General features: G+C 53.5%; 1 protein-coding gene across 6 annotated transcripts in view; it reads left to right on the top strand.

The window, feature by feature from the left end:
• The first annotated feature begins 1,231 nt into the window (after positions 1 to 1,231).
• The window catches only part of AKNA (AT-hook transcription factor), a 50,675-nt gene continuing 36,109 nt past the window's right edge, over positions 1,232 to 15,797 (top strand). For 3 of the 6 annotated variants that reach the window (XM_036329788.1, XM_036329786.1, XM_036329787.1), the window contains exons 1-2: positions 9,745 to 9,930; positions 14,766 to 15,174. In XM_036329788.1, the coding sequence (XP_036185681.1) occupies positions 14,883 to 15,174 (292 nt within the window). In that variant the 5' untranslated portion in view covers positions 9,745 to 9,930; positions 14,766 to 14,882. Of the gene's footprint in view, positions 1,348 to 8,158; positions 8,315 to 9,003; positions 9,080 to 9,744; positions 9,931 to 14,765; positions 15,175 to 15,797 lie in introns of those variants that run through there. The other 3 variants (XM_036329783.1, XM_036329785.1, XM_036329782.1) reach the window with 3 other exon arrangements.

Raw genomic sequence — 15,797 nt, 5'->3', positions numbered from 1 at the left:
GCGGGGGGGAGGTGGGGAGCATGGAGTAGCTCAGTGTGGGGAGTACAGGACAAACAAGGCACAGCTCAGGGTGCACACCTTAGTGTCTAAAACCTGGCATCACAGTCCACCTCCACCACCTTCTGCCTGTGTAAGTGGGCAAGTCACTTAAACTGAGCCTCAGTTTCCTCATCTTTAAATGGGGAGCATAACACTAACCTAACTTGTGAATTATTGTGAGGGTTTGCTAAAATTTTTCCCTGGGACAGAGAAGGCCTTTAGTGAATAGAAGCTGCTATTGTAATTACCATTAGAGATGTGTACAGGGAGTCACTGGCAACCTCCAGGGACTGATAACGGGGCTGCAACATAGCTGGATGCAAGTCCTTGGGAAAGTCACTTCCTGTCTCCAGGCCTCTTCATCTCCCCTGTGAAGTACAATTCTTCTAGGAACTCTTTAAATTAGGTCTATTGTTTTATTTCTTACTAGAGGCCCGATGCATGAAATTCATGCAAGAGTAGGCCTTCCTTCCCCGGCTGATGGCACCAGCTTCCCTCCAGCACCTGGGACTGGGCATCCCTCCCAGCCTCACTTTGTCCAGTCAATTAGCATATATTGCGCTTTTATTATTATAGATAGTTCTAGTGCCATGTTATTTATTTACTTCCCTCAGCAACGCTGTGAGATAAGAGCTACAAATCCCATTTATCTGAAGCTCAGTGGCAGCCAGCGGCAGAACTGGGGCAAGTGCCTAGGTCAGTTTGACACTGTACACAGCCATTCTTCCAGGTGCATTTCGTATTCACTGCAGGACCTTGGGCAGATTCTTGTTTCTCTCCAGGATTGGGTTTCCCCACTTGCTCTGGACTAGAATATACTCATGATAATACCAACGTACCTCATAGGAGAGGATGGGTCCATAGTAAGAGCTTACAACAGTGCCTGACACATAATAAGTGCTCAAGAAACTTTATTACAATATTATTATTACTACTGTTATGAAGCAGTTCGTTTCCACTCTGAAAGTTTTATTTCTTCCTCACTGCAACCTTGCACAAATGTCTAACTCCGGGCTTCAATCTCGCGCCTGCAGCCAGACCGGTTACCGGAGATACTAGTACATGCAACCTCCCAGATTTGAGATTTTTCCCGGTGGAGTGGAGTCTGAGTCCCTGAGGGCGGGCCGCAGGCTGCCGCCTCTCTGTGATTGGTGCAACTTCGAGACCCCGCCTCCTGGGGCCGCACCCCGCCCGTCAGAGGCCGGCCTCGGGGATTATGCAAAATGTCTCCGCCCCGCCCCGCGCCCGGATTGGAGGCCTTTGTTTGCCGCTCAACTCCAGGAAACCACCCCGCGCAGCGGCCAGCAGGTGAGGAGCGGGGAGGGGCTCGCGGTGGGTACGCGGCAGGTTCCGGCCCCTCGCTGGGTCTCAGTTTCTCTGTCGGGGGAATGGGGAGGGAGGGTGGGCAGCGCGATGGGCCTGGGTCCACGGGGACTGTGCTGCTCTCGGTCTCTCCCACGTGGAAACCACGCACACCCGTCTCGGAAGGAGACCGATCGCCGCTCTGGGAGCGGGAGGGAGTCCTGGATGGGCTATCCATCCTGAGTCCAAACCCGGCGGTCTCCACCTTCCGGCCTCAGTCTCCACCTCCGCACAATGGGGGCGCTGGCTTTTTCTCCCTGCCTGCGGCTGGCGAGGGTCCAAGGGAGGGGAGGGGTCCCCAGGGAATCTGGAGGTGGTCCTTGGCCCGGCGGAGGGCTGTGTTTGGGTTAGAGGTGTGGCCGGGTAGCTCTGGTTACGGGGAGGTGGGACTTTCCCGTCCTGGGATTTGTGTGAGGTTCGCTCACCCGGCAACAACCGCGCACCCTGACAACTCCGAGCCGCGCGCCCTCCCCAGACGCCTAACGCAAGTTTCTTTTCCTCTTTTTGGCGGGGAGAGAGGTAGAGCGAGGGCCAGCATGGGGGTGGGCAGCTCTGACAGTGGCAGGAACTGGAATGGACTGCGGAAATGTAAGACCAGCCCCTGTTGGTACGCAGATGGGGAGACTGACACTCAGAAATGGGGCACGGCTTCGCCAAAGGCGCCACCGCAGGGCAGGTGCAGAGCTGGCGGCTCCCCGGTGGGATGGGGCTGGCGGGGACAGAGCCAGAGCCAGTTCTTTGGTGCGACCTGGATGAGACTCCTTTGCCCAGCTTTTGTTGAGAGAAATGGCAGAGTGGAGCGGATCACTACCTGCATTTCAAAAGCTTCTGCTTCTGGGTGAGAAAGTTGGAAAGGAAAGTTGCTGATAACAAACTGGGGCTATTTGGGAGCTGAGAAGAGCAGCTGCGACAGGCTGCAGTGAAAAGAGACATTGTTCCTGTGCTCTAGAACAGAAGGAAAAGAAATAGCTGAAACTGAAGCATGAAGGACTGAGGTTAGATACTCACAGGGACTTCCCAAGAAAACTTTCCAGGCGCCTCCTCTCGAGTTGATGGGTTTTAATTTTTGGCCCTTGGTACTGTTTTGTCAAGAAAACAATTTCTGCCCATCTGTTTGAGGGCGTCTATCTGGCTTACCAGTAGGTGAGGGTGTTTGGGGACCATTTGGGGTTTATTCCCAGGAACCGTCTCAGTTCTTCTGCAGGAGGGAGAAGGTACTCATGTGGGGCCTTTGCTTCCACTGGTTTGCGTTTGAAACATGTGATTTGGGCTGTTTCTTGCAAGGAAATTTCATCAGCTCCCACCAGCCTGCACAGCTTCCACCAGGGGCGCCAGGGTTGGGGTTTCCAGAGAGCCTGGGAATGGTCCAGGCACTGAGGCTGTCACGCTGAGGGCTGAGAGTGTATTTTGAAAACTGGTACATACCAAGGACATTTCCAAGAAGGAGGGGGTGAAGAAAAAATGTTTTAGAGCATCCAGCTGAGTCACCAGCTGAATTCCACGTCCTTGTTATGCTTCCTCAGTCCTGAGAGGTGGGACAGATCTGGAGACTGGGAGTTAAAAGAACTTGGTTCAAATCCTCAGCCTGGCTTCAGTTCTGAGCATCTCAGTTTTCCCATCTGTAAAATGGGAATAGTAATGCCCACTTCAGCGCCACTTTAAGGCTCAAGTGAGGTGGCATCCTAGAGAATTTTGTGCAGCCTACATTCTGAGTCTGGAGATGAGGAAACTGAAGCCCAGAGAAAGGAAGGAATAGCAGCCTTAATATTATTGGTAATAATAGCTCATGGTTATTGAGTGCTGCATTCTAGCCATTGTGCCAAGGGTTTGACTGCAATGATTGGGGTCCAGAAAGCTGGGAGCCCTTGTCTATCTTGTCACTAGTCACCCTCCTGGTGCCCAGGACAGAACCCTACACATAGTAAGTGTTTAGTACATTGTTGATCACCTGGATTATATCACTTCCTGGCCAGGCGGGGAACCAGGTCAAAATGCCCGCACCCCACTGCAGATCCTCTGAAGGGTGGATTTGGAAAGGAAACTTTTCTGGATGAGGCTCCTGGTTTATTCTGCGAGTTGTGCGGTATAGCAACCCTCTGACTTGGGAACAGGTCTGTGTAAGCCTGAATTCCAGGCCAAAATATCTGACCTTTAACCTTAAAGTGATAGCACCAATCACGGTCTTTAAGCAGGGAAAGGCTTGACCAGAATGATGCTCTAAGATTTATCCGGCAGCATGTGCCCAAGGGATTGGAGGGGCAGGGTGACTGGGAGTAGGCTGTGAGTGACAGGTGAGCCAGGAGGATGCTAACGGCGCCCCTCCTGTGTTTTCTGAGCACCCCCATGTGCTAAGCTGAGCAAACACATTGTGCTGTTACTCTTCTACACTCATGCTCCTGAAGAAAGTGCTACCCCAGCCTGTAGATGAAGATATCAGAGAGGTTCAGAAATATACCTAACGGTCAGAGCTACCAGATCTGGAGCCAGGCCTTCCTGCCCCCAGACCTCAGCATTTTTTAAAAAATAGATTTTTATTGATTTTAGAGAGGAAGGAAGAGGGAGAGCGATAGAAACGTCAAAGATGAGAATCATTGATTGGCTGCCTCCTGCACGCCCCCCACTGGGGATCAAGCCCACACCTGGGTATGTGCCCTGACTGGGGATCGAACCGTGACCTCCTGGTTCTGGTTCATAGGTCGACTCTCAACCACTGAGCCACGTGGTCGGGCAGACCTTTGCATTTTTAATTTCTCAGTCCCTCCTCCCTTTTAACCTGCAGTCCCATCTTGGCTCTGATCTCCCTTTCCAGGTGCCAGCCGAACTCCACCATGGCTGTGGAGAGAGGCGCCCTGCTCCCAGGGGCGGTCCAGCACCGGCCTCTAGATCCCAGCCAGCGTTCTCCCTCCCCGACCCTCCCCTGAGGCTGAGCCTATTCTGGGGGAGGGGCCGTGACCAAGACCAGAGTGGGATGCCTACCTGGTCTTTTGGAATCTTGGGGCCACACAGCCAAGGACCAAGGATCAGGAAGGGCATCTGTCCAGGAGACTGTACCCAGACCCTCCACGTCAGGGATTCACTTGGAGGGTAACTCTTTACTTATGGGTGCAGATCCGACTCTGCCTCTAAAGGGCTGTGTGATTTGGGACGAGTTGTGTAACCTCTCTGTGCCTTTCTTCATCTATTAAATGCCTGGTTATGAGAATCCAATCGGACAGCACGTGCCATGCCCCACAATGTTGAGTGGTTAAGGCTGGGATTGCCTCCTTTCCTTTTTGTGATTTTCACATATTCCTGCATGTTGCATAATGTCTGTATGTGCAGGAAAGAACACACAGTATGAGTTCAAAAAGAGGAAGAGAGAAGGTGTGGGATGGGAGTTACAAAATGTCAGGGCTGCAAAGGACCTCAGAGAGCCCAACCACTCTGCTCAGCTTGCATGGGTGGGGCACGGGTGGGGCAGGGGGGCATGAGGAGGGCAGGCCCAAGGTCTCATCAGAAAGACTACACAGACGTGTGGTGGCGGCTTTTGTTTTTTTGCCTTAGCTGGTTTGGCTCAGTGGGTAGAGCATCGTCCTGTGGACTGAAGGGTCCTGGGTGCAATTCCAGTCAAGGGCACATGCTGGGGTTGTGGGCACGATCCCCAGTGGGGGGTGTGCAGGAGGCAGCCGATCAATGATTCTCTGTCATCATTGATGCTTCTATCTCTCCCTCTCCCTCTCTGAAATCAATAAAAATATATTTTAAAAAAAGAATAATAAATGCTCTTTTTACTCTTATTTTTTAACTCAACTGTTATTTTAGAAAATACAATGAGGAAAAGGAGTAAATTTGCCTTAGTTCTACTACCTAGTAATAATTATTGAAACCATTTGGAGCACCTCTCATTTTTTCCCTTTTTCCTCCCTTCTTTTCCCCTTCCCTTTCTCCCTCTCTTCCCTTCCTCCACATTTTACTGTGTTTTTTTCTTTAATGGACTCAAACTAGATATATATTCTTCTGTAACTGGCGTGTTCACTTAACATATCACATTTCTATATCACTTCATATTCTTCTACAATATGACCGTTAATAGCAGCATAATATTTCATTGAGTGGAAATATCATAATTTAATGATCTCTTATTATTGGACATTGCGGCTGTTTCCAACCTTTCCACCTACTGCAAGGTTCAGTTGCACAGTGATTATGATTTACTCTCTGGATCCAGACAGCTTGGCTCAAACCCAGCTTCTTCTCCTGTGAAATGGACACAGTAATTCCTACTCATTGGATTGGTATGAAGATTAAACAATGAGATTCTACCCTATAGAAAGGCCTTTACATAATGGGTGCTCAATGAAGTGTTGCTGTTGTCAGTGCACTCCTGGCGCATGCACACTTTTGTTTGTTTGACTCTTCATGCAGCATGAATTTGGGGGGGAGAGAGAGAATGTGTGTGTATGTGTGTCTTTTCCTCAGTGTGGCCACACCCTCCTCAGAGCCCATGTTTCAGTTGGCCTGTTTCCTCCTCTCCTTAAGTATTCCGGGTGGGGACACAGTTTCTAGCTGTGTCAGTGACCCCCAGAACTGATTTTGGGGTCACAGGGAGAGGGTCATGGGGGGATGGCAGCATTTCTCTCCACTTATGAGGGCTGGCTTTTGGTTTTTGTGTACGGGACCCAAAACTAGAGCTGGGGAAGCTCCAGAGCCAGGAAAATTAAACTCAGTCCTGCAGGGAACAGGCCATCTAGGCGTTTCACGGATATGGCCCAAGTCATTTATGGGTGAGCTCTGTACCAGCTGGGCCCTGGGCCAGGACTTTAGGCACACGGTTTCATTTATCACCCCAAGGATGCTATAAAGTCAGTATTATCCCCACTTTACAGATAGGGAATCTGGGGTTCAGAGAGGTTAAGCAATTTTCCCAAGGGCACACAGCTTTCAAGAGAGAACCCGGAGGCCTGACTACCCAAAAAGTCTATGTTCCTAACCCCTGTGCCCTGCAGCCTCCCATATACATGGCGTTTCTGCCTGCGCGGGCAAGTGCAATCAAAGAACCCAGGAGATTTAGTGCTGGAAGGTCATTTCTGATCACCTCAGGGATAAATCTCATTAAGCCCAAGGTTCAAAGCTAAGAGAGGGGAAGCCACTTGGTCCAACGTCACTCAGCCTGGAACTTGGGTCTTTACTTCCCAAGCCAGGCTTCCATCCTTTCTTTTTGGTTCACCCCAGGTTGTGGGCTCGATCCCCAGCAGGGGGTGTGCTGATCAATGATTCTCTCTCATCGCTGATGTTTCTATCTCTCCCTCTCCCTTCCTCTCTAACATCAATAAAAATATATTCAAAAAAGAAAACAGAAGGGCTCTGTGCAGAACTAGAGCCTCATTCTACAGGCAGAACATGGCCTTGGTGAACTGCAGTTAGTTGGTAATAAGCTGCACTCCCAACTCTGCGGTGCCCAGGGCAGTCATTATCGCCAGAGGCTGCAATGGTGAGAGCACGGAGGGCAGTCACCGAGAGGTGGGTCTCCGTGTGTTTGAATCTCTCCCCGCACTCACCCGCTCTGTGACCAGAGGCCTCTGTTTACCCACCTGTAAGATGAGGGTGTCACACCTGCCTCCGTGGGTGGTTGTGAGGGGTTACAAGCCAGGCCTGGGCCACGGGCTAGACGTGGTAGCTCATCCATCGTATATGACTGTGCTTCTACTGCTGAGCACCCCACTCCATTGTCAGACACAGACTTCACTTCTCGTTCCAAATGGTGAGCCCCCAAGGAGGGCACATGGGCTGAGATCGACAGGGTGCCTGGAAGTTGGCAGGGAGAAGGAATGGGGCTGCGTGAGGTCCCAGAGCACAGAGCATTTGTCCCAGGAACAGCAAGGAGCCCTGTGTGGCAGGAGCCGCCGAGGGAGGGGGCGGACAGAGGGAGCAGAAGCAGGAGCAGCGGCCAGGCTATGGAGTTCCAGTTTCTTTCTCAGAGTGTTTTAAGCACAGAGGGGCCCGGTGTGGACGCTTCTGTTTTGGCAAGATCCTCTGGTGCGGGGTCGGGTATGGACTGCAGGGACCAAGAGCTCTTGCAGGAGGCCACGTGGGGATACAGACAGGGGACAGATTCTGGTGAGAACAAGGAAATAAAATCAACAGGAGTTGATGAGAGATTGGTTATAGGTGTGAGGGAGAGGGAACGATCCAAGATGTGCACCTGGGTGAAAGGTGGGCCAAATAGGGAGGCTTGGGTTTGGAGGGTGGTACACAATGAGCTCAGCTGCATTGGTTAATTTGGCCTGTGGGAGGAGGGGGCACCGCATGCGCAGAGGGAGGGTGGGGGAGGTCTGGTAAGGCTGGGAGGTGGCAAGGAGATGGACCAGAGTACATGAGAGGGTGTTTTCCTTGGTGTTAGGCTAGGCTTAGGGTTATCCAGGGGCAACTGCCTGGCAGTGGCAGCCACCTGGCGTTGATAGCAGTGCTGCCGGGTTAATGACCAGGGAGGGAGAGTGAGTGAGTGACAGGGTGTCAGGGGAGCCCGCCCCTTGCACAATGGGCCACATGGCCACCAGAGCTGGCAGGGAGGGGCTTCATTAGGGTTTGGCTGTGCTCCATAGGCTGGGTGCCCCATCACCCAGATGTGGGTAAAAGGCAGGGAAGGAGGGGTGGGGGCGGTGATAACTGGAATGAGGGCACCTGGTTCTAGCCTGGCTTTGCCATATACGCAAGGCTGATCTTGAGAAAGTTCATTCATTCATTCAATCACTCATTCACTCATTCATTCATGTTCCAGGCTCCTGGTTCTGCACTTTGCAGACATGACCTCATTGGATCTTGGCAGAGACCCTGTGGGGAGGCTACTCCTCTTGGATGTCTTAAGATGAAGAAACCAAGGCTCAGAGAGATGAAGGCTCAGAGGTCCCAGAGCCAGCGAACGATTTGAACCCAGGTCTGTATTGACTCTAAGATTCAGTTTTCTCTCTTCACTGGTGGTTCCCAAACCTGGCTGCTCATCAGAATTACCTGGGAGGGTTTTTGGACAATACAGAGACCATCGCCCCCCCCCCCCCCCCCCCACACACACACACTTTTTCTCTTTGTTTCCTTAATCAGAACCTCTGGCTCCTAAGCAGGGCCTGACTGGATGCTGAGCCTGCCCCTCCGCCCTGGTCCTGCCTCTCCTCCCCTCTCTGTTCTGGGTATGCAGCCTGCTGTTCTCAGGGAAAGCCCAGCTGGTTCTCACCTTACCCATTGCAGTTGCCCATCCAGAATACTCTGCCGTCAGCCCTTCTCGTGGCTGGCTTCTGCCCCATTCTTCCTTCCAGTGCTTTGATCAAATGCCACATTATCACGGAGACCTTTCTGGCCAGCCCCATACCCTTCTCCCCAGCTGTTACTCTCTGACCCGTGGGTTCTCTACCAGGGCACACATCCCAGTCACCTGAGACCCTGTAAAATCTCTGTTGCCCAGAGATGGATTCTGTTGAGCCTGAGATGTGGATCACTGCTCCATCCTACCCTCCCCGTCCTGTTCACGCCTCTCTCTCTCTCTCCCCCTCTCTCTCTCTCCCCCTCTCTCCCTCTCTCCCTCTCTCCCTCTCTCCCTCTCTCTCTGTTTGTTGTCTGTCCCTCTACCAGAGTGGAGCCAGCGCTTGGCCTGTCTTGTGCCCTGCCATATTCCCAGCACCTTGAAGAGCATTACAAGATACGCTCAGTAAGTATCTATCAAATGAATGAATGGAACGAGGGGGGCTTAGGGAAAGGCAGATGAGCCCTGGGAACAGCAGGGTAACTCACCTGATCAGCCAGTTCCCTACCTGCGTGCTGCCTGGAAAATCCTATGTAGCCATAGGCCCTGCTTGAGGCAAGGACAGTGGGTGGGACGGCAGGAATCATTGCAGCCTCGCTGAGGTGTGGGGTTGCGTATTGGCAGACAGGATGGAGAGCCAGAGCTGGAAGGATGCCAGCAAGCATCCAGTCTGAGCTTCATTGTGTGTATAGATGGGCACTGAGGCCCAGTGAGAGACGGGCCTTGGCCACGGCGGCGCCCTAGAGGGTAGGCGCAGCGGAGAAAGCGTGCAGAGGGTTGGAGCTGCTGGAGCCTCCTTCCAGCCTCCGCATGCTGAGTGGCCTTGGCCAGTCCCCGACCTTCTCGGGGCTTCCATCTCCTCAGTCTGTATTTTGGCTGTGATGGTCCCCAGCCCTGACATGGGCAGGTCCCATGAGTCCTTTCCTGGGCAGTAGAGACGCACAGAGGGCCTGCAAGGGGTTAAGCTCCTCCTGCTCTGTCTCAGGCTGCGCTCAGACAAACCCCCTCCTTCTGACAAACACTTGTAGGAAATCAGGCCGGGCGCTTCCTGCCTCAGCGAGACGGCCTCAGCCACCGCGGGGCGGGGAGAGGTGAGGAGCGATGCTTGCCTGTGAGCAGCAGCAGCTCGGGCTGGCAGAGCGGCCTGGAGGCGGGCCAGGGCGCCATGGAGGCAGGGGGCTCCCCAGGTTTGGAACAAAGACCTCCTACCCCGGTCCTCTGAGCCTGGGCCAGCAGGATGGTGAAACCCGGGAGAGGTAAGGGAGCGGAGGAGGGCCCGGGAAGGCCGCCTTCCCTCCGGACAGGCCAGTCAGAAACGCGGGACAGTTGGGGAGGCTGGACCAGCCCAGCCAGGAAGTTGCAGCTGCTGCGACAGCTGTATGACTTCTCTCCCGGCTGAGGGGAGCCCGGCCCCCCAGCAAGGGTGGATTTTAGGGGGATTTCCTCAAGCCTCGGGTGCTGGATTCCAGTCAGAGCTCTGCTTCTGTTCTCTGTGAACTTGGACAAGGGCTGGTTCCTCTCTGTGCTGGAGGGTCCCATGGGCGCATGGAGAGGCAGTCCCACGGCTGCTAAGGGCCTCAGACATGATGCACGGATGAGGAGCCGGCCAGGAGGCAACAGAGGGTCCCCAGAGAGAGGGGCCCGGAGAAGCCGGGATGGTCCCGCAGACCGAGTGCAGCGCTCCAGGCTGGCGGGATGAGAGTGCGTAGCAGCCAGGACGCTCTCCTCTTTCTCCAGAGAGCCGGGGGCTGGAGGGGGCACATCCGGAGTGGGAAGTGGCTGATGCCCTGCCCGCTGGTCAGAGAGGGAGGCCAAGATTGGGGCTCTGACCCCCAACAGCCCAACCTTTTTGGAGGAGCCCAGCCACTTGATATCGGGGGTTTCTTTCCCCTTCCTCTTGTCCCCCACCCCAAAGTGTGATGGCCTTGGTTTCAGAGTCTCATGCCCTGGGTTTGAATCCCCAGGCTGCACTTGCAGCTGTGGGGCCTGGTGAGAGCCTGCCGACTTTCTTTTGCTCCGTTTCACATCTGGGAGATGTCAGGGTCAGGGTGGGGGTTGGGGCGGCCCCTGGACAGCCCTGGTTGGAGAAGGCATGGGGAGGGGGAGGTGGGCTGCGTGGCTGCAGGGGCAGAAGAGAAAGAGAATGGGGAGAAGGGGACATAAAGGGAAGGATCCTGAGTTTCAGAGCAGCTGGGGGGGGGGCAGAGGAGCCGCTGAGTCGGCGTGGCTGACCCACTCGGGAACTGGAGAGACCACAGGGTCTCATAGACCCTTGAGAGAGCTAGGGGTAGGGGCGGTGCTGTGGAGTGGGGGAGATGTACAAAACGGGGCGGGGGGGGGGGGGGCGCGGGTAGTGATTGGTGCTTCCTGGTGGGGCTAGATTCTCCAGGGCTGGCAGGGACCTTTGAGGGGACTTCATACTAACAGGGCTTTCCTGGATTCAGGCCCCAGCTCACATGCTAGAGCCTTCACCCCGCCCCTCTGTGCCTTGGCCTATGCTGTTCCTCCTGCCTGAAATGCCCTTCCCTCTTGTTCTTCGCCCAAATCCTCTTTGTCAACTTGATGCTTCTTCAATAACTCTCTGTGTTGTCTTCCCCCACCTTGCCTTCATTTGAAATTTTGGAACGCTTCTGCTCATTTCTGTATTCCCGAGTCTGGTGTAGTGCTTGGCACACAGTAGGAGGTCGTAGGTTTTTTTTTTTTAAAGTTAATTTGCTCAATATATATCTTTGTGACAGTGAAATGGGACCCCAGAAGCGGGGTAGCAGTTCTGAGGCTGTTGCCCTCAGAAGCCAACGAGACAAACAGGAACCCCAAAGTTCATTTAGCCACCTCCCAGCCCCACCTCCCCGGGCCATCCCGCCTGGTGGTGGCAAGAGCAGATGGCCTGTCTTCGTTTTACAGTGAGGAAAGCCCGCCAACGGCTCACCACGGAGCAGCAGCACCAGGCCCGGAACCCGGTCTCTCACGCCCAGCTGGCTTCTCTCTCGCAGCAGCCCAGTGAGCCCGTGTCCTGGTGCAGCCTGAGGCTGGCATGTGGTTGGCGCTCATGTGTGTTCACTGACCAGCTGACTGGCCGGTTCTGAACTCCGCAGCACCGAGGGCTGGGACTTGGGTGGAAGACAGAGTCCCTGCTCAGAGAAGCTCGCAGCTTTCAGGGCCTGGGGTGCCTGTGCAAACCCCCCGCCAGTGACCGCAGCTGCCTCCCCCGGTCACAGTGAGATTTCTGAGCTGACTGAGTCATCCCGGGAGACAGGATGTTCCTCTTTGTGCCCCGGAGGCCTCTGTGATTGGGCAGGCTGCTCTGAGGCACGGCTAGCAAAAAGCCCTTGAAAAAGTCAAAAAACCACACGCCTCCCCAGCCCCTTCCTCAGGCAGATGTTTCAGAAATAGAAAAGCAACAGCTCTTAGCACCTGTCACACCTGCCATTGTAGCAGCTGCGAGAGGTCTAGTCAACCTGAAGGGCTGGCCTTGCCGGGGAAGCTGGTTTAAAACGCAGACTCCTGGGCCCTATCCCAGGGCCACCAAGTTCCGCTCTTTGGGTCGGCCTAGGAGTCTACATTCTTAGAGGATTCGTAAGAGCACTCAAGTTTAAGGCCCACTAACAGGGATTTCCAAGAGGGGTAGAGACCCCCCAGAGGGTATGGGAAAAGGATTAGAATGTCCCTTTAAAATATTTATTTTCTATTGCATCTTTGATATATTTTTTCTAATATATGTAATATATTCGCATGAGACTACATGTCTATAAAGTTATAAGAAATATACGGGGTTAGGCAATAGTAGGATTACAGTTGTTCGTATAGAAAATAATACAATAATTAATAAGTAGTAATACAAGTATAAACTCTGTTTTGCGTACTCACAACTGTAAACCTACTTTTGCCCCACCCTATATATATAGGGTATACAAGCAAATTTATATTTTTCCTGATGAGCTGTGTGATTAAAAAAAAAAAAATCTGGAGACCACTGGGCTTTTCAAAGCGGACACTTTCAAATCTTGTTCTGTCACTGAGCAGCTGGGTGATCTTGGCCAAGTCCCTTCCATGTTGAGCTTCTGTTTTCTCATCTGAAAAGCAGTTTTCCTGGGACCCACTCACCTGAGAACACACAGGTAAAGCTTCGGGCCCAGGCCGGCAAGAGAAGAGAAGCCTGGGGAGGGGGGTCCCGGGGTCACTCACAGGGTGATCTGGAGCACATTCCGGGGGAGAGAGGGAGATAGAGGCAGGGAGGGGAAGGGGCCCCTGAGCCCTGTCCAAGGAGCAGGGTTGCAGCCGGAGGGGAGAACGTTGTTCCCCTCCCTACCCCAGGCCTTGAGAAGGCTGTAGCCTTTCTCGGGCGGCATGTTCCCTGGGGAGCTTTCTATCCAGAAATAGTTGCTGCTGACTTTTCTCAGCCGTGCAGATCAGACTGACCAAGACCCAAGTGTTCACGAGGCTGCGGAGACAAACACAGACCTGTTTGTCCTCGGAGGCCCAGCGTTTTTTATACTCAGTCGTCTCCACCGCATGGAAGGAGGAGCCTGACCTGGCTCCAAGGTGACCTTTCACCCCAGCCTGGTCCTGGCTGAGGTGTGGCTTCAGGCAAGGCCCCTCTGCTCTTTGGGCCTCAGTTTGCCCACCTGTAGAGCCAGGCCTGGAGGCCCCGCCGAGCTCCTTGCCTGCTGCTCGGTCAGCTTTATTCCCAGGACTCCGTGGTGCTGGGCACAGAGGGGGTGCCTGGGGCGTGTTGGCCATAGCAGGAGGGCAGGGAAAGAAGGAGGCAAGAGGAGATGAGAGGGAGGGAAGGAGAGGGAAAGGAGAGGATAGAAGGCAGGTGGGGAGGAGTCCTCTTTCTGCTGCCACAGGTCCCCCGGCAGCCAGCCAGGTTCCCCACTTCTGGTTCATCCCCCAGAGCAGCCAGAGAGGATCTTGTAAGCCACACCTCGGTGTGCTCTCCCGGATCTGGGATGCCCTTCAAGGGCCTGAGCGGGACCTCAGAGGCCCTCCTGAGTCTGGCCACCACCCCTCTTTGCCCATACTCTCTGCCATTCAATTGGCAGTGGTTTGAACCAGTCACCCCTCCTGCCTCTTGGCCTTTGTACTCGCTGATCCCCCTGCCTGGAATGCTTTTTTTTAAAAAAAATTGAGGTGATAGTCACATAACATAAAATTAACTATTTTAAAGTGAACAATTCAGCGGCTTATGGTATATTCACAATGTTGTGCAACCCCCACCTCTGTCTAGTCCAAAACATTTTCATCACCCCCAAAAGAACCCTGTGGCCATTAAGCACTCACTCCCCAGTCCCCCGTCCCCCAGGCCCTGATAACCACCAGCCTGCCTTCTTGCATTTACCTGGTCTGGATATTTCATGTCAATGTGGCCACACTGTGTGTGGGCTTTGTGTCTGGCCTCTTTCACTCAGCAAAATATTTCAGGTGCATCCATGCCGTAGCAGGGATCAGACCTCATTCTTTTATGGCTGGTTAATAGGACATTGTACGTTTAGAACATGGCTGTTATAGTCACCGTTGATGGGTGTTTGGGTTGTCTCCACCGTTGGGCTCTTGTGAGTAGTGCTGCCGTGCGCGTGCATGCGCGTGTATTTGTTTATCTGTTTTGAATTATTTGGGGTCCTGGAATGCTCTTTTCTCCATCCCCCTACTCCCGATTTGGATTCTTACCAGTGGGGGGGGGGGGGTCAGGGAGGGTTCCCAGAGGAAGTGGCTTCTCAATGGGCTGGGCCCCTGCCCTATCCTTTACCCCCCAGGGTCTGACCTGTGCCCAGTGCCCATGCACGGAGCCTGGCACCTGGTAACAATCCTAGCACACAACCCACACCTGCCAGTGCTGGCTGCTGGGCCCCTTATCATGCATCTTGGGTCATTTCCCCCAACTCTTGAGGGAGCTGGGAATTATTACCCCAATTTCACTGATGAAGAACATGAAAACAGGTGACTTGCCCAGGGTCACACAGCTTCATGGGGATGGAGCCAGGAGCAGAACCAGGGCTTTTGATTCCAGAATTCCTGCTGGTAACTTCTTGTTCTGTAGAAAGAAGGGGACTTGAGGGTTAATGCTGTCCCTCGATTGTGTCCTCGACAGGCAGGATGGCTGGCGCTGAGAGGAGCCGGTGACTCTGATGCCCTGAGTGGCAGCGCCACGTCCTGAAGATGAAGTGGCCTAGGTGAAGGGGTCCAGGTGAAGCGCAGGCCGGGCCCAATGGCCAGCTCGGGGACCGAGGTCCACTGGTCCGAGCCAGGCCTGGGGAAGGGGCCCCCGCGGCGGTGCTGGACCTGGGCCAAGGAGGAAAAGGATGCTTGTGGGGGCGGCCCACACAGCTGGGGAGCCGAGGAGCCCTTTCCCAGCGCCACCAGCCCCGAGCTCCTGGAGGACTTCTGCCGGGCCCAGCAGCACCTGCAGCCTCGGCAGTGGGACTCGGAACCGCAACCTGATGGGCACCAAGGATCCGGATCCGAATCCGAATCCGAATCGGGAGAGTCTGCGGAGGAAGGTGAGACTGACTCCCCCAGCCTCACACTGTCCCCCAAACATCCTACCTTCTGGCGGGAGGCGGGGAGAGGGAGGGAGTTTTAGAAACAATTTTAATTGAAATCTATGAAGTCTATAATTTAAAATTTTTAAAGATTTAAATTACATAAGTGATACTGTTTATTGCAGGAAATAGAAAAAGAGGAAAAACTAAAAATGACATATCCAGATAACTTTTTTCCTTACGTGTCTACAGATGCAAATGTAATATGACTGTATTGTAACCTGCTTTTCTGTAACTTAATAGACATGAACATTGCCCAGCTCATCAGATAGTCTTCCACAAGTCACTCCTGTGGCTGACTGGGAGTTCCGTGGTGTGGACATTCTGAAATGTGCTGGCCCAATCCCTTGCCGCTGGGCGCTTAGGTCGCTGCTAGTTTTTGCCATTATAAACCACGCGGAGATGGGCGTCATTAGCACATCTCTGCACACGCGCTTTGATAAGAACCCTGGTCATTGAAATGGCCTGGTTATGCCCGTTTTGAAGATTTTGTAAAATCCCATTTAGCAGTGGGGATGTTGGCATCCCTTGTTTTCTAAAAGAAGTCTTCCCTTTGCATGGAGACCAACTTTAGACCAGGA

Source organism: Myotis myotis, unplaced genomic scaffold, assembly GCF_014108235.1.
Source record: "Myotis myotis isolate mMyoMyo1 unplaced genomic scaffold, mMyoMyo1.p scaffold_m19_p_12, whole genome shotgun sequence".
Taxonomy (NCBI): Eukaryota; Metazoa; Chordata; class Mammalia; order Chiroptera; family Vespertilionidae; genus Myotis; species Myotis myotis.
Note: the sequence above shows the minus strand (reverse complement) of the source record. Positions and strands in the feature narration are given on the sequence as shown.